Genomic DNA, 12225 nt, shown 5'->3' on the forward strand with positions numbered 1-12225 from the left:
GCTTAAGCGTCCTCTATCAATAAACAAGAATTTGAAAATATTACTTTGTACCAAAAACTAGAGAATTGAAGATGTCATCAGGAAATGAACAAATCTGACAGGACTATCCCAAGAATCTGTTGCAAATATGAACACATTTGGTTTAACGATTTTGAAGAAGACAGGCTGTGCATTGTCGACAGCGGCCCTAAAAATCTGTTCTAAAAGGTATGGATTTCGGCATTCCCATGATGTATAATAAGGCAATTACAAAGTATGCCATCTCTGCCAATACTGTCGTCGTGCATACTTTGCAGTATCCTCATTATTAAAATTGTGTACAATTCCACTTCAAACAGTTGAAGACTATCGTAACAATCAGGAATTTTGTTTTCATAACCTGCCTGATGAGCGTGCCCACAGATCTTCTGCAAAAATTGAATTGATTTTGAAGCTTAAATTTTTTTTATGGTGCTGAAATCGCGTGAATCTCACCATGTGTATTAAGCATGAACCACCCCCCCAAAAAAGTTTGTCCCACCTAACAACTGTACGACCCGTTTTTACATCTAATTTCATGCATAACAGAATCCTACACGTGCAATTGAGATGCACTATGGGAATACAGCCGTTTGCTAACAAAACAATCACTAAAACCCATAGACATTACAATACTGACTTTTTTTAGTTCTGTCATCGAAGATGAGAGTAGAACTGTACATGCAAGTAATTTTTAGGTGTACCTGTGGTGGACCTCTATTAGATTACAGTAGTTCCTTTTGTGACATAAGAACACTTGGTTGATTTCTCCTCATGCATGGCTCTCCCTTATTGCATGGCTCTGCTGAAACAGCGCAGCTATTTAGGCCATCACAGTTGCTTGTTTGGTGAATATGGACTTTGAAAATCACTTGTTTAAACAACCCCCCAGAATATTAACCGTTTTGTATGTGAATTTTTAATCACCAAGACTCATATTCTATGCATTTGTTTTGGAGACTAAATGGACTGCAGGTCTTAACGACACAAATTGTTCAGTTGACACAATACAATGACTAAAGGTGGTATAGTATTTTATTTTAGCCCGGGTTCCGAGCCATTCCCAGTACAAAAGAACAATTTTTAAAAAATACATCAGAATTTGCACTGAACCTTGTACATCAATTTCATACATACACTTTATGTTGCGTTTATTTTTTTAAAGTTACTATAGTTGGTAAATGATACTGGAAATCTAGTTTTCGTGTTCAACGACGAGTCATCTCGGTTACCATTTACCAACTTGTTTGCGCCTGCATCCAGACGTGTGCCAATATTTACTTTATTTCACTCAGACCACCATACATAATACAACTTTTCTGGGAAATGTACATTTAAGCTCTGCAAGAAATGACATTACAAAAAATTATTACCGCAAGAAAACAATAACATGTTGCAGTTTGTTCCTATAACAGTCATTGTTTCATTGTATGTAATGTGTGCCCCTCCCTCTCCATACACATTATTTTCACAAAATAGTCATTTTTGCAAATTTCAGTGACAGTTTCACAGCAAACAATTGTCATCAAAATATGAAAATTATAAGCAGACGCATTTGAGTAAAGATAAGTTGAAATCATTTTAGTATAAAGTTAAACAAGTCTGTCATTCAGAAATAATCTCCAGTACATCTCACATAAATGTAAACTAGATAATCCAAAACAATTGACAATTTGTCAAATGCAAATGATCCAAACGGTTCAATTTAATATCCAACGTCATGGAAGGGGAATCAATCATTATATTAAGTAATATTCTTGTCCCCATGGTTACGTTGATAGCTGAAAACAATTGAAATAAACTTACCTTTTCTTTGCAATTGCACCCAGCATCCTATTACCAGCTAAGAATGTGACCACTCCAATGAGAGTGAGATATTTCAGTGTAGAAAACATATCAAGGTAGAGGAAATAGCAGTAGTACAGCCCAAAGATGCCTGAAAAAACATAAAATTTAATTCAGTCACGTTTGTATTGATTATTGTCCCATGTGGCATGTTTGTTAACCCTTTATGCAGATTGTTGTTAACATCACCTGCAGACAAGGTGTAGAAGTAAAATTCTAGATATGGGGACAAGTGTTTCTCTCAAATATTGCTTCATCATATCTGAGCCATTATTTAATACATAACATTTTTCAAAACCGAAATGTTATACTACATAATCAAAAACATAATTAGCATCTTCCTAGATTTTGTTCAAGTGAGATGCAACTTGTCTTAGAACATTATAACACTGTTAATCTGAATCTAGCCATCTGATTGGATGCAGCAATGTCTTATATCAAGTACTAGAAGACTTGTGATCCTGCCCTGAACCTGAATAAACTGGTTTAAATATCTAACTTTAATAGAGATCGCACAACCAAGCACTGTTCAGTGATCACTTAGGCTCAGATATCATCTCCCACAAATATACTAATTTTTCTTATAAAAACTACCAAATACTCGAGTTTACTACCTATAAATATAGTCTAAAAACATTCCCATAATGACTGAAGAGACAATACACCAAATGTAATATCACATTTGTCGGTTCGGATGTTCTATAGATGTCGTTGATGGCTTTTTTAAATACTATTCACTCAAACCCTTTTCTAATTTTACGCTGTCCTTCTCTATATAGTCAAGAGATCTCATATTGAGAAATCTCGGTGGAGAGAGAAGCATTTATTATAGCATTCTATACTACACAGTAACTCACTAATCTAGGCTACCATGTGAAGAGTTAAAATGCATTAATTAAACGATTTTAGAAAACTTACATAAGGTTTCTTTTATGTACCGTAATAAAAATAATAATTTAGATTAAAAAATCCAGTAATGTCTTAACCCATAAGCAACAGAAAACTAACTAGCTTATAAACACTAAACATGTAATTTTTTTCACAAAATAGCCTGCATACAAGTTGGTGGAAAAATACAGCATTTAAATGGTTTAATGAAAGCTATTGACATAGAAATGTGACATTTAAGTCAACAGGGCTGTCTTTCTCACTATAGAGGGCATACTTCTATTTCAATTCAAAATGCCTATAATAAGGTTTGATGTGATCAACTAATGTATAAAGCACTTACCACCTAGGCCTACATGAAACCCAATTGTACCCAATGAGAATGTGAAGTTCTTCAAATTGGCACCAATTCGTATCCACTGTAAAGAATAATGAATTACAGTACTGTTAGTACATTCCGACAATCACAGATGGGGTAAGATTGACAATGGCCGAGTTTCATTCACTAATGAATGCGACTTTGAGGGAATCTTTGTTAAGGTCTGCAGAAGCTTGTGTTCGACCAGGTCTGGTTGACACCAGGATAGCACATTAAAAATGCTATTTGACAGAGAGAAGACCAAACAGCCCTGTCATGTAGTCCCAAACATGAATATGCCTTTTGTGGCAAAAATGCACTATGTGTCAGCACTAGCAATTTACACATACAAACAAAAAAGTCAGGAGAGACAATAGTGACATTCAATTACTAGAACTGTCGCCTTGCACAAAAAAATTATTGAAAATGTGTGATGTAGAAACCGCAAGTTTATCTCTGTGCTAACATTGCCTTTGATTACTTTTAAATTTAGAAACCACATGGCCAGTATTAGCAGGCAGTTCTAAGGAAACTTATTACAAATATATCAGAACAAGCCTTACCAGAATTATAAGTACCAAGAATGGTAAAACACACAATGCAGCGAAGAAATTTGACAGCATCAATGGTGGGCGCTTCTCTGGTTTATTGAATTCATGTTGTATTTCTGGTTTCTTAGCATACTGATTGACAACTTCTTGTTTATTATCACCGTCTGCTGTTTCAGGGAATTTCAACTGCAAGTCAGCCTGCGAATAAAGCAACAAAATGATCACTTAAAATCCAGACAATTGTTTTCAGATGCAACTCTTGTATCATAGCAACTAGGTGGCTCGAAACGATGCCTTTCCTATCTTGAAATCAATGCTGAATATGTTCAGTGACTGACTTGATGGCTCAAAAGTCATCTATAATGTAGTATCCAGTAGTGACTTACCACAACCCAAACGAATGGATTCTGTACAACTGCATCACCAATAATCATCGACATTGTGTATTTGCCAGAGAGAGAATTGAAGTGTTCTTTAGCACTTTCGGCAACATCTAACTCAAATCTATATACATCATTGTCATCAGCCTCCGCAATAAAAATGATCTCTTGCTTGGTCTTAACATTCACCAGTTGAACAAAAGTCTGAAAAAAGCAATTTATACGACATAGCAATTACCGTATTTGTCTTCAATTAGGCGCCACTTTGTTACACTTTCATGTTATGGTGGCGCTTATTTGTGGTTAAATTTGAGCAACTTTGTTTCAAATGGCGCTTATTTCAAGCACTTCAAGTTCTAGTACCGGTAACTGTGTTACAAGCCATTGTTTTTGCTCCATTCTGGTGATAGATTATTGACAATATTTTACATTACAGTCTGACACTTAGTCACTGTAGCCTTTATTTTAAATACTGAGTAAATGACCCGTTTTCAGACAGTTTAGAAAGTTATACAAAAAATATCATTCTTTAGAAAACATTCACAGTTTGCCGTACAATCAACAGAAAAATAAAACAAACACAAATTCAACGCTTAGTAGTCAATGATCACGGTAGCAAAATCCGGTCATGCTGCATTCCACGGTTACGATTATTACTCAGTAGTAGTTATAATAACGTACAAAAAATAAAATGCAAGTAAAATTCAACTTAATTTCATCGTAAGCGAATGATTCTGGTCGCATGTAAACGCTCGGCGCGATTCGATGTCTGCCATGCTTCCTGTCTAGGACTTGACCTGGAACGCGTTTTTTGACCTGATAGGTCAAGTCGTTAATTAACCAATCAAAATGCTGGATGATGCCAACGTGATCAAATTACCATAGCTCATTTAAATAATGTATGAACGCAATGCGGAAGTGATTTGCCGATGTTTGCGATATTTTGGCTTTGATTTTGGTGGGAAAAACGGCATGATTTTTTTTTTTCAAATCAAGAAATTAGTTATTTTTGGAAAGTAAACTGAGCATTTAAAGAATAATTTAACACTGTTTACTGTGACAACAGTGCATTTGAAACAGAACATTTTCGCGTTGTTTTAATTTCGTTTTTATGGACTTACTGCGAAATTAAAAACCACGCTGATATTTTCTACAGTAGACTAAAAAAGACATGTTTCGAGAGATTATAGACCGATTTCTTAAAAATTTTTAGAAAGAAAACCAATTTTTTTTACATAAAAGCCATTCGTACAGTAACAGCGAGGGACTTCCGCGATCGCGTCCATCGCTACGAACCGGTAACCGGTAGTCGATCCGCCGGCGCCCAATTCACGATCATTACGTGCCAAAATTTCAACTTTGTCTGGCGCTTAATTGAGGTGTAAAATACAAAGTTTTTGTGGCACTGGCGCCTAATTGAAGGTGGCGCTTAACTGAAGACAAATACGGTAATATAAATGAAATGAAATAAAATGGAATGGATCTTCTATTGATATTGTGTCCCTCAGTATTAGTTGACATCTCATTTGATGTTGGTTTGACCCAACTAGTTCTAAACAGATCAAGACTTGCACAGAAAAATCAAAGCTGGAATACAAAACAATACTTCTGACAACCTACAGATAAAGTTCATGTTGTCTCACCTGATGTGCAGTCATAATTTTGCTGGTTGCTTTATCCTTCAAAGCAAACTTGAACACAATCAACTGATGGTGATCTGCTTCTACAACTCTGTCAACTTTTCCTGGATAATTCACCCTGTCAATCAAAAAACGATGAACATATTGAAACCATTATTACCTTAACATCTGGGCATGTCAGTTATCACATATTTGTTATGAAGCACACCAACAAAAGGGAAGAGCCCTTGAATAGAACTAGTTGATTCACACTTAATTTGGTCCGCCATTTAAGAGGGCATTGATCTCAAATAAATGCAATATATACAAGCGGCATTGTGTGACCAATGAAAATGCATGCTTACATTTTACAGGTGTATATTATTACAACCAGAACGGCAATACACCAACACAATTTGCTACTGAAAGTTGAGAGAAAGAGGAAGAGGAAGAGGAAGAGGAACAACTACATAATAAATTTTTCTTACAAATAGTATTCAATTCTTTCTCATTGATCACGCTCCATGTTCCTCTGAGCTATGCAACTTGTGCATCTTGGAACAGAATGATATGTATGCAAATCAAATACATAAGCTTCCTGCTGATAATTCATTACTACAATATCCCAACAATTCTCGACTTACTTAACACTCTTAGAGGCAATAGACTGGTCTCTATCCATCACAGCCATCTCAGAGTTCACCACAGTCACTTCTGTGGTCACCTTAACCTTGACCTCTGACCCCTCAGTTCCAATTAATCTTTTATCTTCTTTGCTTGGAGTGACATTTACTTCAATGGTATAGAAGCCTGGTGCGGGTTTGGTTTGCATCAAATTCAACTCGTACAGAGATCTGAAAAATAAAAATATACATGTTTTAAGTGATTTATAAATTCAATTTCACATTAATATTTGTTTCATTACTAGCGTATACACTTACTCAAGTAACAAAGGCCTGACTATGGTAACAACTTGTGTTTTAATGTTCCAGAATGTGACAAGGAGCTTCTCAGCTGATATAGCACAACTGTTTGCAGTACATACTCAGAAAAGAAAGATCTAAAAATGCCACTCAAGCATTACGAATTTGGTGAAAAAAATGCATACACATTTGGCAGATATGACCAATTTTGAACTTGTTCAGTACGAGCATGTCAGATGCGACCTGGAACTGCATTTTTTGAAACAAAATGGCCGCCATTTGAAACCCTATTTATGTACCAAGTTTTAACATAATCCATCCATGTGCAACTGAGCTCTGGTTTAAAAAATGTGTAATTTTGATACATTTTTGGCCTATAATGGCTCCTATTTGGTATTTTAGAAAACCATAAATAAATGCATGTGCACATGTCCTATATAATGTATATACAAGGTTGAACTTTATCGGTCCAATCATGTGCGAGATACAGCGAGATATGGATGGTAGGAGTGAAGCACACATGGACGCACAGAGATCAATCCACAAGTTTGTTTTCTGAGACTAAAAATATCTCGTATGCAAATCGCACCCATGATTCTAATGTTTAGATTGCCAATTAAACCAGTTGATACTTAATCTGTCAAAAAGCATTCTTTTTACTTCGTCAAACTAAAACTCAAAAGATTGTGACAACAGCATCAGCCATGGTTGCTTTGAAAAGAGTGACCTAGGGAGTCAAAGGGGTGAAATTCGCCAGGTCATGAAGATGTCACCCTAGCTTGAGGCAAACATTAGCAAAATGGCTCCACACAGGACGATATTGTTGTTAGTATGTTATGACAAAGAAAGAAAACGTGGCAATGATTTTCGTTTTTTAGATTATGATTGAAAATACTTGGTGCTTTTAGACTTTGGCTTTTTTTTTTGTGTGTGAAAATTTCAGTTAGAACTCGCCATATGTACACTCATTGCAAACCACTTTGTAGCTTTGACCTAATTACCATCCCCTAACTTTGTAGCTTTGAACTAATTTTACAATTTACAAAGTTGTAACACAAACAATGCCAAGTATTAAAATTCCAATGGTAACCTGTATCCAGCAGTCAACAAATCATAGATGTACAGTGAATTTAGCACAATTCAAAATCACAGAAGATTTAGAATTACTGGCATTCCATTTTTTTTTTTATTTACCGATAGATAATTTTTTTTAAACATTTGAGATTAAGCTTAACTAAATATGCCATTGAAACTTAGCAGAAACACTGATCTGAAAGATTACAAGAGTTGTGGTGTATGCCCAGTCTCCACCAAAGAAATAAAAAAAATATCCATGTGCTTCTATAAAATAAACATTTCATTATAAATGGTAATACAACCAGGCTCCTTAAGAATCTCAACATTTAATAACCAATGAGAATTCCATTCAAGAATGGATACAAACTATGTATCTGTCGCCTTCCCGACACGGCGAAAGTTCAGCAAACAATACATCTAAACAAAATTTTGGCTAAAATTTTGGTGTAAACAATTGTGACCAAAAAGAAACCAAACAATGACCTCATCATAACAGCATTTAATATTCACGTTTCTGTATATTATTGTACCAGTGAAAACAACTTAAACATTTTTGGAATTTTAGGTACTAAATGTTTTTGGTTTTCCAAAGTTTAGTCCATTTTAGATTTTTCTTCTTGGAACTACGGTTTAACACTAAAAATAGTGGTAGAAACATATCTAAACAATACATTTAACATACAAAAGTAAGTTAGTTTTTAAGGTATTGCTCATTATTCTGTCAGGATTAAGGGTTGATATGAAATATTGAAAAGCCAACTTTGTTTTATCTTGATCGATTTTGGCACATGTTTTTTTGACAGGCGTGCGAGAAATGAGAAATTGAACATCTTTCCTTGACTTTAACACATTCTTTTCGTAGTCACCCCTCCACATTTTTCATGAAAAGAAATAGGGAAAATTTAGATATGTTACAAGACGTATATCAACTGAGTGGACTTCATTGATTTTTTCCCCTTTGGGCTTATTTCTTGCTGTAAGACACAAAAGAATGACATTGATTTGTTGCCAAAAGTAGCACGTGTTCGTAAAACCTTGAGAGCAATAAATTAAATCAAGTGGAACTATTGTATATCCTTAATGTTCTCTCTGTCTGTGCACAAATAGTGAACAACATTGATTTATTTCATTTCCTCAATAGAGTACCAAGAAATAATTACCACTGTACAAAGAAATCATGTAGTCGAGGATGCTGTAATCATCATGTATTGAAAATGATCACTTCGGTAGGGCGTCAGCAGGGCATGATGTAAAGTTTTTTTTCTTTTTACCCAAATTGCATCTGCCACGCCTCCATGGCCCAAAATAGGCTCTGTAATTAAAAATGGTCGATAACAATAGAAGCGAACTGAAAACTTTTAACTAGTAATTTATAGAATTAATAGCATCGGATGCCCAACAAATTAAAAGTATAATGGTTCACACGTAGACATGCGCCAGACCTGGTGCAATGCTTGTAAACACTGACTACCAGGTTATGACATGTTGCAACTCTCTACTGACATCCTACAGGTGCCAGAGGAACACATTAAAGATAAACTTTTTGCACAGGAATTTCCTTAAATTTGGTAAATGATATTACTAGTGACAGGCTATTTGAAAGTTTGAAGAAAAAAGTTGCAGAAGAAATGGTAGAAGACAATACTAAACAATGTTAAAGACCAATGTCACGTTGTCACAAAGTCACAAAATAAACCTTGCTTATTGGCAGAATATTTGTGGTTTGGGTATTTTCATCTTTCATGGATAAGATCTCCACACATAGGTAGATTATTACGATAATTATGGCATTACTGCTGTAATATTCATAGTCACATATATCAATTATATACAGTGAAGCATAAGCCAATGAAAACGGTTCAACCAGAAAGTCTAACGTTTCTTTGCAACATTGTTCATAAAGTTGACACTTTGTCTTATTCTCAATCCTACTTATAAGCCTCCAAATATTTTTTTTAACACAAACCAAAGTTATCATGGAAACCGCTTTAAAAAAAAAGTAAAGCCGAGTATAGTTTCAACTCCAATTAATGCTACTGGCCTGTTTACCCAGTCATTCATGGATAAGCATCTGGAAACTAATCATTAAGATAGACTAATTTTAACCCTGCAGCAAGAAGTCTAGCTCTCGTACACATGCTGAATTTATGTAGATTACCCACATTAGATTAGTAAATGTTTGTACTACCCAAAAATAAAAGATTGTGATAGATTGATTTATGAGATGACAGCTTAAAAGACGTGATAACATCCGCTGTATGCGACGTATTGTACACACAGGACAGTAGATAAACACCTGTTGCTGGTAGCAACACGATTTCAATGGTCAAGTCTTCATTCCAATCTATACACACAGTAGACTGGACGACTACCCAGGAAAACGAAAATATCCAGGATTTGTTTTATTTTCATTTCTTAGTATATAATAAAGATTTTAGCATTACAATAGTTGTCACAAAACTATTTCAGAGCTTGAAGGCAATTTCTGTGGTGCATTTTGAAAAATACAGATATCTGTTTTTTTTCTAAACCAGGGAACAGGGGCGCAGCACCCCGATACTCGCGGCTGGTGCTCTCTTATCGAATTGCCAATCGAGCTTTCAAATCAAATATAGTTCTTCAGTGGCGTGCTGCCATACAACATGAAATCTTTCGTGAGTGGCGTGCTGCCATACAACATGAATTCTTTCTAATATATTTTTCTCCGTGAAAACTTGTCAGCAACACCAGCTGACAAGGTATCTGACATGGACATAAAATACACTAAAATTACTACTACAAAAATATTTCAATGGAGATAGATACACCAGTAAAATGACAACCTTCTGATATGACGTTTCCAGGTCGATCGCCTGTGTGTGCTCCCTCTTGTTCATTTTTCTAGAAAAACCCATGGATATTATCCCTTCTACATTGCTTGTGGCAGTGTACATGATTACAGCTTTATTAGGTTCAAGTCTGATTATTTATAAAAAATTAACTTATTCCTGTCATAACCACGTTTTTTATGTCCCAATATCCAATGCAACCTTTACAGAAAGAAAGAATTCAACTCTCATAAGTACAGCAAAACATCTGCTTTCAGTGCAGAATTTGGTTTTCAGAGTTCAGTTCTCATCAATTTGACTACAGATACTGCACACATGTAGGACAATGATACGCTTGATATTTATATCACAGTGTAATTGACCTACTCATGAATTCACTCTTTCAATGCTTTGATGCTTGGCATATCACTTTTCAGTTATAGTATTTCATTGGCACCTTTTATGCAAGACAATCATGCATCTTTTATATACACTTTCACACGTTGTGACCCAGGATATTGTTACTATTTTGGGAGTTTTACCCACAAGTGTTTCTTTTTAGCAAGGCTGCAATAAGGAAATCAATGTTTTTGGAAAAAAAGCACATATCTGGAAAATTGTTGACTTTAGTAAATGAACTTGGCATCATTTTTTTATATTTAGAAAATAAAACAAGCATTATTTTTGTTCAAAGTTGTGATTTTGTGAACATTTCAAAAAAAAAAAACATTTTTCAACAACTATGAGGGATAATTTTTTTTTACCAGCATGAACAGTGCAGTGTTAGAAAATTACCTGCTTCAAATTTAGTGCAACTTGTACCAAAATAATAAACTTTGTTCAAGAAAACTGTTAATTCATTGTCATCAGTTCGTGTTTTTCTTAGCTTTTATAGTGTCTTTATAGTGTCTTGAGTCTGCGCATACACAAATTTCTCAACTTTCATGCGGCAAAGTCTTCAACTGACATAGCAATCAATTCTGGGTTAGTGACTGCTGCAGTGGAAATATTTCATTTTTAATTTGATTGTATTTACTGTTAGCAATTAAATTTCCTTAAATTTCTAAAAGTTCAAAATGAAAATACCAGATTTGAAGTTTTCAAGCACTTTCTTGCCTTTAACAGGTTAATAAATATAGTAAATGAGAGTTTCTCACTAGATAAAGCTACAACTTACGGGTCTGTACTAGAAGCTGTGAAAGGTTTCTTGCTTAGAATGACAGCATCATCCTCCATGTGTGTTGCCGAGTTAGCAGTCACAGACAGTTTGCCAAGAGATCCTTGCATCAAGTTGGTTACTTTCACCTGTATAAACAAGAAATATTCAAAATAAGTGCTATGAGATATGTGGTCTGTCTATGAATCTATCAGCATCAATTATAAAGGCCAACATTAAAACTAATCGCAAAACTTCTTGTTCAGGTACATGTGGTACTTGTGTATGCCAAATTTTTGGGAAATTCAGAGAGATGCCATTTATTTTTTATGAAATAATACGCGACGGTAGAAACAGCTCCACTTTCCTACAAGAACATTGTGGCAAGTCATGTCAGGCAATGCACACCCAAAAGACAAAACATGGTTACCCCACAAAAAAGTAGTTGGGTTCTGGCTGTTGAGAACATGTCAACTCAACTTGAAACAAATTGTTCACAATAATAATATACACCTCAAATATCAAAGCAATTGGATTGGTAATTTTCAAGAAGTTGAAAAAAAATTACAAAAATATTCGCCAAAAATACAGAATTGAAGACAT

The 12225-nt window shown here is 34.9% G+C and overlaps 1 protein-coding gene across 1 annotated transcript in view; it reads right to left on the reverse strand.

The window, feature by feature from the left end:
* Positions 1-1035: 1035 nt before the first annotated feature.
* The window catches only part of LOC100376827 (dolichyl-diphosphooligosaccharide--protein glycosyltransferase subunit 2-like), a 54303-nt gene continuing 43113 nt past the window's right edge, over positions 1036-12225 (reverse strand). The window contains exons 10-17 of the mRNA XM_002736415.4: positions 11644-11771; positions 6304-6513; positions 5684-5798; positions 4047-4244; positions 3673-3858; positions 3095-3170; positions 1825-1954; positions 1036-1359 (exon numbers count right to left, since the gene is read on the reverse strand). Of these exons, the coding sequence (XP_002736461.2) occupies positions 1353-1359; positions 1825-1954; positions 3095-3170; positions 3673-3858; positions 4047-4244; positions 5684-5798; positions 6304-6513; positions 11644-11771 (1050 nt within the window). The 3' untranslated portion in view covers positions 1036-1352. The remainder of the gene's footprint in view (positions 1360-1824; positions 1955-3094; positions 3171-3672; positions 3859-4046; positions 4245-5683; positions 5799-6303; positions 6514-11643; positions 11772-12225) is intronic.

Source organism: Saccoglossus kowalevskii, chromosome 14, assembly GCF_978046115.1.
Source record: "Saccoglossus kowalevskii chromosome 14, keSacKowa6.1, whole genome shotgun sequence".
In the NCBI taxonomy this organism is placed as follows: Eukaryota; Metazoa; Hemichordata; class Enteropneusta; family Harrimaniidae; genus Saccoglossus; species Saccoglossus kowalevskii.